General features: G+C 49.8%; 7 protein-coding genes across 7 annotated transcripts; 2 read left to right on the plus strand and 5 right to left on the minus strand.

Moving 5' to 3' along the window:
- Positions 1-2,169: 2,169 nt before the first annotated feature.
- AKAW2_40876S (uncharacterized protein) lies at positions 2,170-2,778 on the plus strand (the record flags this gene model as incomplete). Its single annotated transcript, XM_041689252.1, has 1 exon — positions 2,170-2,778. One exon carries the CDS (start codon positions 2,170-2,172, stop codon positions 2,776-2,778), a length of 609 nt encoding a protein of 202 aa, XP_041542955.1.
- Positions 2,779-3,319: 541 nt separating this feature from the next.
- On the minus strand, positions 3,320-4,451 carry UGA4_1 (GABA-specific high-affinity permease; the record flags this gene model as incomplete). The annotated part of the gene is made up of 2 exons (XM_041689253.1): positions 3,320-4,263; positions 4,310-4,451. 2 exons carry the CDS (start codon positions 4,449-4,451, stop codon positions 3,320-3,322), a joined length of 1,086 nt encoding a protein of 361 aa, XP_041542956.1.
- Positions 4,452-6,558: 2,107 nt separating this feature from the next.
- AKAW2_40877A (putative mitochondrial carrier protein (Rim2)) lies at positions 6,559-7,787 on the minus strand (the record flags this gene model as incomplete). Its single annotated transcript, XM_041689254.1, has 4 exons — positions 6,559-6,768; positions 6,822-7,473; positions 7,546-7,602; positions 7,657-7,787. The coding sequence occupies 4 exons, from the start codon at positions 7,785-7,787 to the stop codon at positions 6,559-6,561; spliced, it is 1,050 nt and encodes a 349-aa protein (XP_041542957.1).
- A 1,015-nt stretch (positions 7,788-8,802) lies between these two features.
- Positions 8,803-10,674, minus strand: AKAW2_40878A (ATP-binding protein; the record flags this gene model as incomplete). The annotated part of the gene is made up of 2 exons (XM_041689255.1): positions 8,803-9,129; positions 9,181-10,674. The coding sequence occupies 2 exons, from the start codon at positions 10,672-10,674 to the stop codon at positions 8,803-8,805; spliced, it is 1,821 nt and encodes a 606-aa protein (XP_041542958.1).
- A 1,031-nt stretch (positions 10,675-11,705) lies between these two features.
- AKAW2_40879A (bZIP transcription factor) lies at positions 11,706-13,015 on the minus strand (the record flags this gene model as incomplete). Its single annotated transcript, XM_041689256.1, has 2 exons — positions 11,706-12,820; positions 12,895-13,015. The coding sequence occupies 2 exons, from the start codon at positions 13,013-13,015 to the stop codon at positions 11,706-11,708; spliced, it is 1,236 nt and encodes a 411-aa protein (XP_041542959.1).
- Positions 13,016-13,499: 484 nt separating this feature from the next.
- Positions 13,500-14,804, minus strand: AKAW2_40880A (phosphatidylserine decarboxylase; the record flags this gene model as incomplete). Its single annotated transcript, XM_041689258.1, has 1 exon — positions 13,500-14,804. The coding sequence occupies one exon, from the start codon at positions 14,802-14,804 to the stop codon at positions 13,500-13,502; it is 1,305 nt and encodes a 434-aa protein (XP_041542960.1).
- Positions 14,805-16,582: 1,778 nt separating this feature from the next.
- On the plus strand, positions 16,583-18,979 carry AKAW2_40881S (threonine/serine exporter family protein; the record flags this gene model as incomplete). Its single annotated transcript, XM_041689259.1, has 1 exon — positions 16,583-18,979. The coding sequence occupies one exon, from the start codon at positions 16,583-16,585 to the stop codon at positions 18,977-18,979; it is 2,397 nt and encodes a 798-aa protein (XP_041542961.1).
- Positions 18,980-19,096: the final 117 nt, after the last annotated feature.

Below are 19,096 nucleotides of genomic sequence, written 5' to 3' on the forward strand. Positions count from 1 at the left end.
TCGCGCTCGTAATTATTTCTCGTGAAATAATTAGTAGCTAAAGAACCTCACGATCTATCATTTGAGGCCATGCATTTACTAAAAGGCAGAAACTATGCCCAAATTGTCTGTGGTTTCATACTAACGATCGACGGCGATTGCGCTAGCAGTCAATATATATTCTGGTGACCATATAGTAGTTCTGGTGCAAAGTGCGGTACACACTTGGTTCTAGAGGACCCGGGACAATGTGCACATGCTTTCGAGGAAATAGTATATTTAATATCGCAGTTGATTGATCAAGACCACTTTTGCGCATTATATCTCAATCTCGACTGCAAGCTTGTTAAACGTTTGAATAGGTATGGCTACTTGCTAAGTAGCGGTCTGAACAGGCTGCATATTCAAAACTACAAAGTTTTCGAAAGTACTAATTCGCATCATTCGCAATACTGACCTCCGTTAATAAATAATCATCTTAAAAGATATCAACATCGTGCGATTAACATCAAAGTTGTGCTGAACTTCGATAAGATTACAGGGCCAGGGGCCACGGGACCGCCAGCCACCCGAGGCACCAACATTCCCCGACTGAGGCATTAAGGGTCTCATCCATCAGATGACAGGAGCGAATCTAGATCACCAGCGGGACCCTAAGTGGCTTCACGGCAACATATTCTCTGCAAGCTGAAACCTCAACAGCCAGCCAGCCAGCAAACAATCAGTCAGTCAGTCACACTACGGGTGTCTTTTCAATCCAACTATACAATTCAGGATGCTAGGTAACTTGCATAGCACAATTGCTTCATAAGCGAACAATCTCACCACATCCCCGGATCCCCCGGAATCCATACATCCCAACTTTTCCCTCTATAGTCTAGTCCATTACACTGCGCTTTCTCGAAAGATCGATGACCAAATCCGCGTTCACAAAACCCCTAGACTAATACCCAGAGACAATTACGCACATGAAACGCTTTTCGTCAGAAATACCAAAGCCAAGACACAACAACTCCGACGATCCTTCTCCCGTCCAATCCGGGCCGATATATCCGATCAGTGTAGTACGACTTTTCAAGACAGTCACAAGCTCAAGACAGACATTTGGATTAGAATCCAATGGTATAGTGCTGCCTGTGAGCCAAAATAAAATATCCAGTGGTATTCAACAACAGACACACTCAGAGCAGAGCAGGCAGAACCCAAATCTTAGTCAAGTCATGTGGTGGCAAGCCGGTCAAAGCCACAACCCGCAAAAAAGAGAGCGAATCGGGATGAGAGCCAGTTTCCCAACCCAACGGACGAACCAGGATGTTTCCAAGATTCGGAGTTCACGGATAATTTCTATTTCGGTGGTGGCAGTACCATTCCCTACTAACAACTGCAGTACAATGTACTGCAATAAGCACACTGCTAGTTGACTCTGGTGAACAGTTCCTGTGAAAACAGTCAAGCCGCGCCACGCCACAGCCACAAGTTTACTAACAAGAACAAGATGCAAGAAAAAAACCTCAACCACATCATAAGCAAATAAGCCAAGCCTACGAATAATATGCAGAACTAGCAAGCAAGCAAACAACCAAAAAGCAAACGTCATCACAGGCAACACCATTCCATTCCCACTGCCCCATTCTGGTCTGGTCTCATTAATGGAGTAGTCTACTTACTCTCCAGATTCAAACCCGACCAAGGAAGGCCCTGATGGAATCGCATTGCGTGGACCCCCGTTCCCCCCCCCCAAGAAATAAATCCTATGTCCTCATAGTGGAGCCACGATGCCGTGTCCCGTCGAATTACCGTTCGACCCCCCATCCACTTTTGCAACATGCAATGAGATTTCATTCGTCGGTGCCTTGGTGGATTTTCATTGCCACGGTGGTGGCTAGGCACAGATGGTGCTATTCTTATCCCGTTGAGAGTTGAGAACAGTGGAAATCGTGTGTATTACTTGTATTTGCCCTGGTGATCCTTATTTGAGCCTCTGGAGGTTATAAATACTTTGCTTTTCCTGCTCTTATCTTTCTTGTATATTTCTCCTCTACTTATCGATCATATCTACATCTACTACTTTCTCCATACATACATTGGGGTTTTATCTAATCCACCACACTACACACATACATACATACATACATACATACAAACCTTCCACACACACCACACCACAATAAAAAAACAACCATCACCAAAATGAAATACACCCTCACCTCCCTCCTCCTCACCACCGCCCTCCTGGCAACCCCCACCCTCTCCACCCCGGCACCAGACGTCGTCAGCGACGCCATCGGGATCGCCCAAACCGCCGTATCCGGGGGCGAATCCCTGGCCACGAACATCGCCAACGACGCGACCTCCATTGCCTCGGACGTCGCGACCGGCGGCGCAGCGGCATACTCCTCCCTGACGTCCGCGGGCGGAGACGTAGCCTCGAACGCCGAATCGTGGGGCACGTCGGTGGCGTCCGACGCACGGTCCGATGCGTCGGCGGCGGCATCGGATATCCGGTCCAAGGCGTCGGATGTAGCGTCGGAGATCACTTCTCGGTGGGAGAGCGCGACGACGTTGACGGGGTCGAATGGGCAGCCGACGAGTACGGAGACGATGAGTGGGAAGACGACGCTGACGGCTAGTACGGCGAGTGCGACGGGGAGTGCGGCTAGTACTGCTAGTGGATCGAGTGCTAGTGCGACGAGTTCGACGAGTGAGGGGGCGGGTGTGGCTATGGCGACGCCGGGAGTTGGGTTGGGCATGGGGGTTGCGGGTGTTGCGGGTGTTTTGGGGGTTATGGCTGCTTTGTAAGGGGTGGAGTTGATTTGAAGGGGATTTGATGATGGATGGTTGATGATTGATACCAATGTATATGATGTTTTGATTCAAATTATAACATATCAAGTTGTTTCATTCTTGTCTATTAGTATTGGTATATGTAAACTGTATAATTAGTAGGAAGCACCAGTATGCGCCTCATCTCTTCTCTGCTGTCTCCGACTCTGGCTTCTCCTCTTCTACCCCGTCCACTGTCATCTTCGGCCCTGTGTACCACTTGCGCGCGAACAGGAAGTAGTACGTCATGCACGCGACCCACACGAACCCGTTAATAACAATAGTGTAGTTCATATCGGATGCTATAACACATCAAGTTAGCACAATTCCCCGCAGAATGACCATATTTTGATGGGTCTGGGAAAAGAGATTAACATACGACTCGGATTTGGCCCCGTCGTGGGGAACATCGACAACATCAACCCAAAAGCCAACCACACCACTGCAATAATAGCAATCGGGCGACTCATGAATCCTGTATAGAACTCTCCCGGCCTGAAGCGCTCCTTGCCCCAGATCAAGCGGCAGAGGATAGGCGTCGCCCACGCGACGTAGTTGCTGGCCACGAAGAGCGAGAAGAGTGCGTTCGCTGCGACGGAGTTGATGAGGCAGAGGAGGCCGAAAACGATACTGACGGCAACGAGGCCGCAGATTGCGCGCACGGGCTGGTAGCGGATGCGACGACTGACATGGCGGAAGTAGTTCGAGAAGGGGAGAGCACCATCGCGGGAGAAGGCCCAGGCTTGGCGAGAGGCAGCAGTGATCTGTTATTTGTTGGGTTAGTATTGAGAATTGGGTAGATTGTAAATGTTGGGTGTGAAATAGGGAAGGGCAGGCATACCAGGCTCAGGCCAATTAGGAATTGGATTACGATTAGCACGGCCATGAATCCGAGCGCGCCCTTTTTTCCAAGTGCGTCGTAGTAGATTTGGGCCATGGGCTGGCCGAATACGGAGTTGATTGTGGCGTTGACGTCCGGGTTCATGACCGAGGCGATAATGCTCAGGACGAGAAATCCGAATACGCATGCGCATCCGGAGGACCAGATAATTCCAAGGGGGACGGCTTTGGCGGCGTGGAGGGCTTCCTCGCTCATGTGCACGCAAGAGTCGAAGAATCCGATCGACCAGATTGGCGCGAGGAAGGCGAGGATGAAGTTCCAACCTGTTGGCCATGTACTCTCGTTGTCCACGTGCCCAAAGACCCAAGTGCCTGCGTTGAGAGACTCCCCGCGAGTCACTTTGCCGACGGGCAGAGCGATGACTGTAGCGATGATAATGGCAATGTTGATGAAGATGCAGAATGTCTGGATGCGCGGCATGATTGGTCCGGAGTAGATGCTGACGACGGCGTGGACTAGGATGAGACCGACATAGACGCCGTAGATGGTGCCATTGGAGGCGGAATAACTGCCATCGCGGGTTATGGAGACGCAGGCGAGGATCATGAGCGCGAGAGTGTCTGGCAATTAGCAGCTATTCCGTCTTAGGGGTCAGTGGGAGCTTACAATCCACAGAGCAGATTCCGCCGATCAGGCCCAGCGTGTTGCTGTAGCCAACCAGAAAGCTCAACGCATTTTTATACTTCTTTCCAGCAAAGTAGTGCGTCCACCAATATAGACCACCAGCTGTGGGCATACCCGATGCCATATCGGCCTATATCGTTATCTTAGCATGGCTTGGCATGTACTAGGGGCGAAGAACCACATACCAGGGCCAATCCAACGAAGAAGATCAAGATACTTGCGGTAAACCAGCCCTGCATGATATTAGCTCGTGTCACGCGAGCTGTAACCCCAAATGCAGATACCCACCCAGATCATCCCTGCAGGCCCGGCGGGCAAGGAAAACGAAAGTGTAGATGCGATGGACGGCACTAGTCCCATAATACTGAACGCGACGGCGAATATTTGCACGGTGGAATACTGGCGACGGAGTTCCTGTTTATAGCCCATTTTGGCTGGTATCAGTTAGCATGGGCGTCCCTTACCCTCGTCCATGAGCAACCGGTCGCAAACTCACCTAGTAGTTGCGAATCTCCGGGATCCGACAGTCCAACTTCCTCTGCGCCAGAGTTGGCCGAGACGGCCGTAGGAGATGCCTTTGCGGCCATTGTCTCGAGATAGGGGCGCGCAGACGAGGAAAAGTGAGGTCAAGCTGGATACGAGACACAAGGAGGTTGTCAAAGGAGGCCAAAGGATCAAAAGAGACTGAAGTCGAGGCCAGTCACGGGGGAAGAAAGCAGCAGTTATAGGGATCGGATTGAGTTTGCCAAGCAACGGAGCAAACCTTCTCGATCCTCGACTTCTTCAGGTCGGATCAGTTTGGCTGTCAAGGTCCGTGACACAGACAATTCTGTTGCAAGGAGTGTCAGCAAGAAGAAAGGGAGACGTCCTCCGGGTTGCCGTCAGGACATCCCTGGAATTGCTGGCCATTTTCCTGCGTTCGAGTGCTGGGGTTGCAGGGCGGTCTTCCACGGACCTCTTGTTGCATCTCCTCACTCCGGCTGCACCCCCCCCACATGGGGGGAAGTCGTGGGTCGCCGATCATCGGGATGGCAAGATTGGATTGTGTGCCACCGGTCTCTGCAAGGCATGGAAATGAGAATGGACAACACAAAGGAGTAAGATCGGCTGGCGGGAACCTGATTGACAGTCTGGTAAGCTTGCTGTCATCCCAAATTATCCTCAGATTATCTTTTTTCCATCCATCAGTTAAAAGTATGAGTTTAACCTTCTTCTTTGTCTGCTTACCTGCAGCAAATAATGATGATGATCGATGAGCAGAGCAGTGCTATAGACTGCGCTGGAGTCCGCGCAAAGGAAATCCCGCAGAAGGAAGGAATGGGGGATCCACCGCCCGGCCAGGAGATGAGACCAATGGCCATCCCGTATTCCCTGTTCCCTGGAAATGGCTGCTGCACTAAACAGCCACGGCCACTCTAGAACTTCGCTTGTCACTGGCTCGATCGTTGCGCCCGCAGATTGAGTGTCTGCAACTTGCGTCGGATGTATTCTCCTCCATGTGCTAGTTTGATGCTAGTGAAGCGTGCTAACGGCAGAACACGGAAGCCTTAATCTGCCACGCACGATATCGGTTCTAGTTTAGTATAGTGTAGGGATAGTGTAGGATTAGGGATGATTAGTTGTGGTCTGCACGTAATAATATCTATTGTTAGCGAAGGCAAAAGCCCGGTCGGAGATGACCCGCGCCCACTTGCTTGGGTCAAAGACTCAATCTTCAGTCATCAGTGCGCGCTTCTACATCTCCACTCGGAGGACGCCGCTGAACCATAAACTAAAACTTAGTTCGTCTGTCTACCAAACTAACTGCTGCGGAACTCTTTCCAACTCCTGATAAGTCCACCGAAATGCTGCCTGGTTGTTTGACTGGTTTCAAGCATCATGACGTTCCGTCCAGTGCCGATCGAAGGCTACTAACTATACATCTGTACAAAACACTCAACGTTGACTAGGCGTAGAAATTACCTTCCAACATAAGACAAAGCAAGAATGAATATCATGATATTGAGATAGATCAACTGCTGCGCTAAGATAAAATCACCGGAAAAGCAAGTTCCAGATGATGCAAAGCTCCCTGATCGGGATGCAAACTCCATGTCGCCAAACGAGACCCTATTGCAGTCGCTGCTGTTCACATCATTATTACAGGGTATCTATGTGCCACTTTTATCGTACAGTCTAATAATACATGAGAAGGGAAGTCGCGGGGTCTTGCCGCCGCCCGTCACATCCTTTTAACGTCCCTCAAGGACCTTGAGAACCAGCTCGTAGGTCCCGATGGTGATCGCGGCCGACGGCACCGTGCGGAGAAGGTGTGCCGTCAATCCTCCATACAGCGCGATCACTCCCTCTTCCTTTAAGATCAACCGCGCGCACTGGAGGATGCTCGTATACTTCTGGCGACCGTCCGCCATCGGAGCCTGTCGAAGCCGAGTACGGATAACCTGCAAATGTCAGAATATGCTATTGTTGGAAGATTTTCGACGCGTCAACTCACCTCATGAGGATACGCGATCAGACAAGCAAACAGCTTCGACAATCCCGACGCTCCACTCAGAGCAAGGCCCTGCACAAACTTGTTCGAATCCGAGTTCTTATCCAAATTGACCTCCTTAGAGATGAGTCCCTTAATCCGCTCGTACATGGCCAGGTGCAGTGTGGTTTCGATTGTGCCCAGGTAACTGGCCGTCAGACCTCGGTAGAGACCCTTGGGTCCTTCTTGTTGCAGAATCTGCTTGGTACAATCCAGACTGTTCTTGTACCGGCGAGCACCGGCCTTATCCAATTGAAGACGAGTTTTTACCACCCAAATGGGGTTGGTGGCCGATCCAGTAGCAATACCAGCGCATGCTGCGGACATGGCATGCACAAGCGTGGTGTCCTTGTCGCACCCCAAGATTTCTGGCAGCAGGCGTTTGCAGTTGCCATATGTGTAGAACTTCACCGCACTGGCCGGAACAACACCCGTCAAGCTGGGTCCAAGACCCTTGAACATACCCCGCCAGCCTTCGACCCGATGGATAGAGAAAAGAATGCCGAACGTCTCCCGGAAATGGCGGATAGAAGTCTTGACGAACGACTGACGAACATGCGCGTGTGTGGGGATCGAGCGGTTCGCGCCTGACGTCTGGTAATAGTCGGTTTGTAAACTAAAAGCCACAAAATATGTTAGCATGCAAAGCTCCGTTATTTCTCAAGTTGGGGATGAAGGCTTATCCTACCGCGTGCGGAGAACGTCAAGAGGACTCGTAACAATAGCAGTGACCATTCCACCGGTACTATTTCAGATCATCAGTATTGAGCTTCTCAACCATAGCATCGAATCAACTCACGCGCCAGCAATCAAATGGTTCCATGATCCCAAGCTAGACACGCTGGCCTTCTCTTCGATCGCCTCCGTCGGCAGTGACGGCGGGAGCGGATCTCCAGACGCGCCTCCCGACTGGTGAGCAACAGGCTGCATCTTGCCGGAGGTTAATGAAACAAGATGATGATTTTCCAACCTGCTCAGCGGCACTTGAGTAACAGAAGACTCCAGGGGCCAGGGGAGAGATCGGAGAGTGCAGGAGAGATTAGCCTGGCCTGGGCAAAATCAGGAAAGTTTTTTTTGCAGGAATAAAATACCGAGCGGCGAATCCCAGGCGGTCTGGCCTTCCCCGTCCAATCATGTGACCTGCCATGGAGGTCCATGGATATCCACTCTGTGACCCATTTGTGACATAGGTGGTTACCTTCGTAGGTGGAAAGCTTACAAGCATCTTTGTATTCATAGTAGAACTTCTGATATACTGTCCATATTCTGGGTTTCCGATAGTAACCCCCAACTTGATGGATTGGCAACTCGCGCGTCAGGAAATGCTGCTTACTCCGGAGCTGTCGGGGGAGGATCTGTCCCCGAATGCCTTAGTCAGGCGGCCCCACCCCGCGACGGCCCCACTGGCTTCCCCATTCAGGTCAGCTTCCACGGCCTCAGGAACCAAGGGGAAAATGTAACGCTGTACGGAGTAGAGAGTTGCGGCCTTTCTGACTTTCACGAACTCATGGAGAGTAGTTGGGATAACGAGGTACATCAAATCTGGAGGGCCTACTTTGTTGGTGACCATATTTTCCTACTGGACTACGGAGAAGTAACAATATATGGCGTCCATTGAAAGGTACTGTTACTGCTCGAACTTGCAGAACAGGGGGGAACTCGTGGTTATTAGAAGTATTTAGCCAATTATGTTTGGCCAATTTTGCTCGGATACGTACGAGAAAAGATATGCACGAGGAGTAAGAGACGACCAGTATTACCTAATTTTACGCTAGACCTGGATAGATTCATTGTCATTGATAATTAGTGGGATTAGTAGTATGAGATACGATACACTTGTGAAATATCCGTAAGTAGTTTAACCCTTAGACTTGCTGGTAGACTGCGTATTGAGAATTGAAATGAAAGAAGGTCGAGCAGCGACAGATAGACAGCATTTCACGATTCAACAATCTGTCCACCCATAAGCTGGATGCACCAGCTTCATGACAGTCAAGATATGTTCATAGCTCAGCTTAGTTCCCTGATAGCGAGCGAGGGTCCTGGCAGATTTCACCAACTTTTTAATCTGTCTTCCGTTCAGTTCGCGACCCGCTAGGTCACGAAGTTCATACTTTGAGAATAATTCCTTCTCCGTCTCTCCGAGTAAGCATTTCCAGATATGGCGTCGGGACTCATCATCAAGTTCGGGATAATGGATGTGGACATCGACACGAGTTTCAAAAGCAGGGTCTATGGTCTCGACGCCATTACTAGCTAGGAACAACACTCCCTGGTTGGAGTTGTGTTAGGACTATTTTTGAACATTGTATTGGGTACATACCTCGTAGTATTCCAGTAGCGTTAATAATACATACGATAGCTCGTTGTTTTGGAGATAGCTTGGGTTGCGTTCTTGTATGAAGATATCTGCATCGTCTATAAGCAGCACAGCACCCCATTTGTCAACCCTATGAAGGGCAAATTGCAAACTCTCTTCAACTTGCACAGCAGTCGTTCCCAGCGCTCGCGCGCTCAGAACGTAAAGCGGCACTTTCATCACTTCGGCGACACATTCGGCCGTAAGGGTCTTGCCAACACCTGGAGGGCCGTGGAGGAGCATGGTGACACTGCGGCCTTCCCTTTGAGGCACATTGTCAAAGAATTCAGATTTAGCTGACTGAGAACTGGTGAAAGCAAGAACTAGGTCCTTCAGATCTTCCTCTATGCCATCCGGTAGGACCAAAGAGGTAAAGGGTCGCGGGTTCCAGATAATATCCGACATGCCGTTGACAAAGAACTCCATCCATTTTCTGTCATCGGGAGAGTAGCCGCGCAAAATTGGAGTTGCGATAAGAGATTGTTCATCAGCCAGTGACTCGGATATGTCTTCTAATTCCATTGAGAACTTTTCTGAGTGGAACGCGAGATATGTTTCTGTGTCAATCATAACCCGACTGCTTATGTTATGACCAACCTCTCGGCCCATATACGTTACCAGACCTAATCCATTGTATAGTTTATAGTGACAACCTTTGTGCTGATACCAGCGCTGTCCACGAAGGATCAGGTTCTTGCGCAGTGCGTGCTTGTCGTTATGATACTCGAAAGGGATCACTGGCAACAACATAATAGACGTGGTGCCTTCAAAGGCCGGGATGGAGAGGTTGTACTTCCTGTACCCAAATACGTGGCCATTATAATCAATGTAGATAGCATAGATTTTGAATTCTTTCGAATCTGAAGTGTATTCGCCACCTTCAAGCCGAAAGGCGCGCTCGCAGCCGTTCACGATGCTTAAAATTATATGACCTGGCTCGAAGATGGTCCAGAGCATGTTGAAAGTGATCACGTTATAGAGGACAAGGTCGTTCTTGCGAGTGATAACATCGTTGAGTTCTGTTGACAGGACTTCGTAGAGTGAGTCCACATGGGCCTTAGCTTCTGCTTCGGATTCCTTGCCTCGAGCTTCAGCAAATATTTTCCATCTGTGGATAAATGGTACGAAGGGCTTGCTGAATTCTACGCCCTCGTGTGACATGGAAATGCCAGGGTAGCCATCCATGACCCTTGCCAAGACCCGTTTGAGGTGAACACTTTGCACAACTATCGAGCTGAACTCAAGCCCCCCACTATCGCATTTCACCTTCCGCACGAGGAACGCGTGCTGAAGGGACACGGGTGTCTGTTCTGGCTCCACGGTCATGGCCTGGGGCTCTTTAGTCCATGGAGTGTTATCGTTATCATCAGGATTCGTATGATAGAAGTTGAGAGTCTTGCAGACAGAGCCAGCTGGAGAAAATTGCACACTTTTGCTGTCATCCGCTGGTACGGACATTAGCTCAAGCCTAACTCTTCCTGCCCAGATAAGAAGTCTTTTCTGTTGCTTGGGAGGATCTGGACATGCGCAGCGTATGCACTGGTGTGTAATACTCACAGATGGTATCTTGCTTATGTATACCTATCACCGTTTGATCTGGATCAAAGAGACGGGATGAAAAAGGAGGAAGACGTAGAGGTGGCGGTCTTTTACCTTTGCTGACTCTGTTCATTCTTCTCATAGGCATCGTGTGTAATGATGATCGTGGTGATTGAGGGGGAGGAGGAGAAGTTTCGCTGAGTGGCCTGCAAGTAAAGTAAGGTAGTGAGCCAGACAGTCGATACAAAGATAGCTGCGGGTTTTGTAGCCGATTGAGCACAAACACGGAGCCACAACTGCTGGGTAAACATCTGAATTAGGTTATGACTAATTAATTATCCACTCTATCTAGAGTTGCATATTGTCATAGTCTGAACCATGATTGAGCAACTCTTGATCTCAAGTCAGAGGAACAAGGGATTTCCCCAACTGTTCAACCAAAATATACAGAGCGTCAAGTCAAATACCCACTTATCATCATTCACTACACGACCTAGCTGTCGTCCCAAAGTGTGGGAGGAGTCAACGAAGGAGACTGGAGTTTCACAGGTAAGAAAAACAGACTAGAGTCAAACATGCCCAGGATGATACTGCCTTGACATCAAATTCTATTTGGCAATTACCTGAGTATGGCTAATTCAGGAATCTAGAGAGTGATTACCATGCAATTACTGGTCACTTGTATGACGAGAAATGTCCTCCTTGTCCCCCTCCGTCTGACAGCATGGAGTAAGATCTTATAACATATGAAGATTACCAGCCGGATCTTGCTCGAGTAGCTGCGACATATATGATGTGCTTCCTGACCTTTGGATATTTCAAGATAGACTACAAGGTAACTAGTTTATTCGAAGGAGATGCCGATAGCATTGTACAATCTTTACCGGATGAAGTCTGAGACATGTATCGTCTATGACACGCAGAGCAATTACATGTCACATAGCTTGTTCCTATGCTAACCACATATTCTCCTGCTCACTTTCGTCTCCCCTGATACTGCGCCACCATTCACTTTGTCGTACGAGTTCACCATCTTCACCACCCAAAAGCGCCCAATACTTCTTCAAAAACCACATCTTTCCCTCCCAACTACGGACATCCCACGGCGTACCTGTCGATGCATACCCAGTGGAGACTTGCCGATCCCTCTTCCCAATGCCAGCACCTCCCCAGCATACTAAGCCAGAAAGCATATCTTCGAAGAACTCATCCTCATCTATATCGTGCTGGCCAGTGATGAGGTTTCTCCGTAGCGTTCGGAAAGGTAGAATGTCTATGATCGGATGGTGCTCGATAGTGATTTGTTCTTGAGATGGCCTCAGATCTGGCTTTAGAGTCTTGAATGTTTCTTGTACAGTGCGAATCAAATTGCTCCTGGCTGTATCGTCTGCCATCACTGCGCTGGGCCGGAAGAATGGCGAGGGAGATTGATCAGCACATAACCCTTCCTCCGTAATGCCTAAATGCCTAACAAGATCCAGAATTGCGGCGATGGTACAAACTCTATCGATTCGGAGACTATTGGTATATGGATCGGCTGTATTTGTATTGGCGCTGAACCTGAATACCCTGACTTCATTACGGCCGAGAAGGTCTGGACCGTCTGTCTGTATTCGGAAATGCGGACTGGTACAGCCGCAGTCAATGGTGGTTGTCCAGTACAGCTCCAGGCTATCACTGGGCTTATCGCGAACGAGAAGAGAAGGATTCACACATGATGGAGGATCCCATACACTTAGTGTTGAGGGAGATTCATCAGAATACAGATAGGGTGTTGTAGTGGAGTCTGATGTGTATAATGTCGGCGGACTCCCATCTGAGATTGGGATAAGTTCCTGGCAATTACTAAGGGTCGCCCCAGATGTACACGGAACCGATACATCCAAAGCATCATAGAGTGGAAGGGTTTTTGGAACGATAGTACTTGAAGCGATGGGTAGGCCAGGCGCTGTGATCGCCCCACTTGGTTGTATGCCCGAAGCCGGGGTGCTTTCAATGGCCGAGGTCTGTCCCGCAGACTCTGCCAGCGCTTCGAGACGACCTAAGCGCTCACGGAGCTTTTCTCCTAAACGGGGACGTAATTAGTAATTTTGCAAGCTAATCTCCGATGTGGTGACTCCAGATGCGACCCGCACTTACGGTATCTGCGTTGGGCTTGAATGTTCTGTTGCCGCCTTTTCTCAGGGTCACGGCGCACAGGTTTTCGTTTTTTCTCCCCCACACTTTCGGTATGTTGGATTGCTCGGGTTTGAGGTGACATTATTAACAGCCCCCTCAGTGAGACTAATAATCGAGAGACATACTAGGATTGAGAAAGTAAGCCAAGCAGAGCGTTAGGATCTTCCCAGATGGAGGCGAGAGATGTACGAGTGCATGGCTGATGTCAGCCACTGGCGACTGTGCGCTAGGCTATTCTGGGATTAGTCCGTTGACCGAGCCTATATTGACACCTCAGGCCCCAACGGCTTCATAGCATGCCGTTTCTTACATTCGTCCTGATGACTCTTTTCTGTTCCCCAACAAACCACAAAAAGCACCATAGATTATGACATGCAATTAACCGGTAATTGTGATTTTTGATAGCTAGAGTAATACTACGAGTTGAATTCCCCATTGCAAGTAATTCACAAACTATTGCAAATTGCCTCTTGCCTTCAGGATATACTTAGATGAACAATCTTTCCTCAACTCTGCGAGATGATGAAGCCAAGAATTTCCACCAGTGTGCCGAGTCCTCGCAATAATTAGGCCTTGGACTTTGACTTGGCCTTAGCGAGCATCTCTCCATAATTATGACGCTCGTACAAGGGCTCTTCGCTTTTGCGTGACAATGGCTGTGGGAGAGTATGAGGGTCTATCTTTCCACCTTGAAACATCACCACAATATCCGAGCCACCAAACTCAAAATGTGAGATTTCATCACCTTTGTTGATGGTGGCACCTGGCTTGAGGTCGTCCCTGACCACCACAGACGAGACTTGTGCCATACCGATCGGTAAAACAGCAACCGTGCCTATCTTGTCGTTCTCTATGATGATGATCCCTCGTGCTTGCAGGAACTGGTATCCTTCTTTATCTGTCGCCTCCGCTCCCCGATAAACAGGCCCCGAGGAGTATATAGGACGCATAGGCCGTTTTGGCATCAACGACCGACTATCAGACTGATACTCAACATCTAGGTAGGCCGCGCCATCAATAGTGTCGATGACTTTGATAGTACCCCCCACCGGTGCGTGCTGGCGATGATAGTCAAATGAATTCAGAAAAGAATGGGACCAGATCCCGCCCTTGAAAGAATCGCCATAGTCGGACTTGTATGGCCCAAGGAGATCGCCTATATGCCATGGTAGACCTTTCAACTCGACCATCGACTCGTCAGTGATATCCCAGTAACCGGAGAAGGTTGAATCTGCAGGGAAAATGACAATGTTGTCGTCACCTTCACCATCAATAGGTCGTGCGCCGTCCTTGAGATGACGACAGAAGAATTGATTGAAGTTAGTCCATTTCCCCCCTTCGGTTTTGGATTCATCTGCCTCGAATACATGGAAGCTTGGAGCATTCCAGAATGAAGTGAGTGATGCTTCGTTCAGCGACTCTGGTCGGTTCATGTGGCTCCCAACTTCCTTGGCAAACTTCACCATCCATTGGGAAAGCTCGGATAGATCCTGCCCCACAGATTCGGGCCTAATCGCAGTTTGACAATCCTTGAGCGGGACTTGGTCGAACACGAAATAGAAGATGCACAAGATATAGTAGATGTCTCTACCCTTTGCTGACTCGGTGGGTATCCAACCATCGACCATCCAGGTTGCAAAGTTGAGAAATCCTTTAGCAGAGGTGAGTCCGTAGCTTTCCATCTCAACGATCCTGTACTGAAGCGCAGATTGGATAGCTTGCTCGAGGGCCTCCATTCCAGAAGCATAAGGAAACGATTTGTCGAGTAATTGGAGAAGCTCGTTAACGATGGGCGCGTAACGCTTCTTGGAACTCGAAGCACTGGACACAGTGCCGGTCGAGCGACTAGGCAAGTTGATGATTCCGAACATGATGACTGAAACGCTGATAATGACTGATATGAGGGAGCGAGACAAGAATATCTGTGTTGTCAGGTCGCACTTGTGCTAAGATATAAACCTATCCCTTAAGGATTAGACATAGGAGAGAACAAGCCACAGTGACGTGACGGTGAGATGTGCATAGTCATTATTGAAATTGGCACGACCTCTGGTTATCATTCAGTGGCTTGTGATGCAGCATATTGATGTGTGCACAAGGCCTGGACCTTTGTGTGGTACTCCTAGAGAGTCCAGCCTCTTGCATACTTGCTGTCGGACATTTGATCCGGTCAAATTATCGCACAGTCAAGATGGAACCCTGAGTGTTAAAAGGGCTGTGACTGCAGTCGGGGAGCCTGTATGTAAACCCGAACTGACATCAACTTTGCAATGTGGCGTTCCCCTCTGCTGCTCTGATACAGTCTGTGATACCAAAGGGCCTGCTCTCTGGTCATCTGTAACACTCTGTTTACATGATGCCGAAGAACAAGGGTCTTCTAGATGGTAGAGGGATCACGTCGTATAGTACAGGACATGGTCATATAGCCATGTCATGTTACCTAACTTCCCTCGCCATCCACGAAGGTGGCCTGCCTTTCAATTCTGTTCTAAGAGACTCGACATAGTATACGCTCAACCTCTGGAACGTTAGCACACCATTGATATAGTAGTGATACTACTCAGTCGATGTGGACAATGACTTTATATTCATTTGCGAGACTGGTTAGTGTACCCGTGAGTAATGGTATGATTTCCCACATTCAGGTTTCGCCTCTTACACAATTCTTGATAATTGTTCATGTAAAATGGGTACTGTCACGAACAATCACATAGAGTGAATAACATAGTGACTTTCGAGTATGAAGTTGTTAAAGAGAGCATTGAGGAACAGGAGACCACGTGACGTGAAAGATAGCACAGCCGGTCACCTGATTTAAAGGCAGCTTACATGTGAAAAACTCAATTCCTCCTGTAACCCACCACTTTATGATTTCATCGTACCAAATATTTTTCGTCATTCGATCATCGGCTGACGGCAAGATTCCGATTGTCTCGGTAAAGGCTCATCGGACGCACAGATTCCGGATCAGTCCAGGCTATTTTAATCGGCTGATCCTAAACAGACTAGATGCGTGCCTGGCCATTAGTTGAACCATCAATTGTTCCTGACATGCACAGTCTGTGGAGACTGTCCGTGATTGCTTGTTAACTGCTGACTGTGGATCAAGACATGAAGAGGAACAATGTGAAGAGACGCTGGCTGCAAAAGCCTAGACCGAACCGTTGGAACCAGATGCGTCATCGACTCTGTTCTCGGCCAGATAAGGTTACATATGCCTCGCCGGCCACGCCAGCAGGTCCTACTCACAATCTAGCCCTCTATGACGTCTGGCCGATGGAGAGAAGAGATCTTTGCCCCCGTGGCGGGCTTATTCACTCGTTGGATCTTGCTACTATTGTTAGCAGATCACACTGAACAATACTGTTGTTAACCGGTCTCTTCCTTCTGAACAGGAAATCTCGCTAAGCGGGGCTGGTGCATTCAATGGGGGTGTCCTGAGCGACCTTTCCCACTCGGCTTGAAGGGAAGAATTGCCTTTCTCGCTGGATGGTGAATCGCACACAGTGGTAGGAGACGTTCCGTACATACTGTTACACTGTGGTGTTAGATGCCTTTGATAGGCCAACAGGGACACTATCTGATTCTCATCACTCATACTTCGACGAAAACGCCCTCTATACCTGCATAACACCAGGCAGCGGGAATAATGTCCGAAGGAAGGCGCAGCAACGACTCAAGCTCCAGCTCCTTGATCAGTTATCACAGCGTCGAGAGACCGAACGCAGACTTCGACGTTGAGAAAAGACATGATCTTACCCCCGAAAGCGATTCCTCACCCAGTGGTCCCCGTACCCATCGCGTTCACTTCGGGGCGGATCGCAGGTTCGAATACGGGATCTGGGATGCAGACGAACGCGTTCTCTCACCCGGTACATCTCACCTTCGACGCCGTTCATCTACTCAAGCATCAGTCGACATAACCGATGTATCCCACAGAGGCCCACAGTCTACCAGTACAAATGGCCGGGAGGAAGAGAATGAGAAGAAGCAGCAACAGACGACGACGAGTGAGAAAAGACCCAGACGTGAACGTCTGAAAGCATTCAGAGACTCGATCAAAGAAAAAGCTGTGAATTTCGCTGCTCGTCTCGGTCGTCCAGACGATATTAACGAAGACGACCTACAACCCATCGACCATCGACGTCGTGACACCGAACCTGATCTGCATTCCAGAGAAGAAGGTCAAGACCAAACCTGTAGCACCGAAGCGCATCGGATCATCCGCGAGCTGGCGCATGAAGCTTCCGGCCGTCGTTCGAGTGCTCGTAGGGAGTCGGCTTTGCATCGTGCCGCTGGAGTTTCTGCCCATGATGAGGACTCAGGAAACGAAGCGATACCTCGCCGCAGCTCGGGATCGGGAGGCGTCCTATCTCAGCTGCTCAGACTTAGCGGCGGTTGGGACCAATTTCACAAAGGAGCGCGCGGGCTCCACCTAGCCAGTGACACGTTCTACCCCTTCGGTGGAAGCACCCCGGGCACCACGACTCCACGAAAGGAAAAAGTCCGATGGTACAAGAAGCCTGGCAACGTATCAACATCAACCTTAGTCGGAGGCGGCAGTGCTAGCGGTGCAAGTACACCTGTTACCGGCGAGCTTCTAAGCGCTGCATCTAGACGACGAGACAAGAGTCGAAGGCACAGCATGAGACTAGAAGAGGAGATCCAAGTAACCCTGCAGATTGCCGAGATCATTGCTCGACAGAGATACATCATGCAGCTGTGCAAGGCGTTAATGAGATTCGGAGCTCCAACCCATCGCCTCGAGGAATACATGCGCATGACGGCCAAAGTTCTAGACGTTGACAGCCAGTTCCTCTACGTCCCAGGATGCATGATCATGTCATTCGATGACCAGAGCACTCGAACCACAGAAGTCAAACTGGTCCGTGTCGTTCAAGGCGTTGACCTAGGACGACTAGCAGATACCCACAACGTATACAAGAACGTCATCCACGATATGATAGGGATCGAAGAAGCGGGAAACGAACTAGAAGAACTAATGGCAAAGAAGCCCCGATTCAACCGATACTTCATTGTCCTAATTTACGGTCTAGCTACTGCCATGGTAGGCCCCTTCGCGTTCGACGCACGACCAATCGACATGCCAATAATCTTCTTCAACGGCTGTCTCCTAGGCTGCATGCAACACATCCTCGCACCACGCTCAGTCCTATACTCCAACGTCTTCGAAGTGACCGCCGCCGTCCTCACCTCCTTCCTCGCCCGCGCCTTTGGCAGTATCAAATCATCCTCATTCACCAACGGATCCAACGACTACATATTCTGCTTCTCCGCAATTGCCCAATCCTCCATCGCACTAATCCTCCCGGGCTACACCGTCCTCTGCAGCAGCCTAGAGCTCCAATCCCAACAAATTGTCGCCGGCTCCATCCGCATGGTCTACGCGATCATCTACTCCCTCTTCCTCGGCTACGGTGTCACCGTCGGCACCACCATCTACGGCCTAATCGACAAAAACGCCACCTCAAACCTAACCTGTCCGACAACTGGAGGCTTCGGCAACGCCTACGCACAACGATTCCCCTTCGTCGCCGCCTTCTCCCTCTGCCTCCTAATCGTCAACCAAGGCAAATGGAAACAATCCCCCATCATGATCGCCATCTCCGTTGCTGGCTACGTAACCAACTACTTCGTCAGCTCGCGCCTAGGCAATAACTCCCAAGTAGCCAACACCGTCGGCGCCTTCACCGTAGGTGTGATGGGCAACCTCTACAGTCGACTCTGGCACGGACACGCCGCTGCAGCTATCCTACCAGCGATCTTCGTCCTCGTGCCCTCCGGTCTAGCGGCGACAGGGAACCTGATTGCAGGCGTCGACACGGCGGACGAGATCCGGTCGAATGTTACGAAGAACGCAACGGGGAGTTCGACTACATCTAGCTCGTCGTCTAGCGATATGTCAACGAATATTTTGGGATTTGGTATGATTCAAGTCGCCATTGGTATTACGGTTGGGTTGTTTGTCGCTGCGTTGGTGGTTTATCCGTTTGGAAAGCGGAGAAGTGGGCTTTTTAGTTTCTAGGCGTGTGGGACTGAGAGGGGGTTGGGGGGAGTGGATTGTTCGATCGCATTTTGTGTTTTGCAGCGTGCAACCTTGCTTGCAGTTGAAGGGAGAACGGATATTTGCATTTTAGCGGGC

Source organism: Aspergillus luchuensis, chromosome 4 (genome assembly GCF_016861625.1).
Source record: "Aspergillus luchuensis IFO 4308 DNA, chromosome 4, nearly complete sequence".
Classification (NCBI taxonomy): domain Eukaryota; kingdom Fungi; phylum Ascomycota; class Eurotiomycetes; order Eurotiales; family Aspergillaceae; genus Aspergillus; species Aspergillus luchuensis.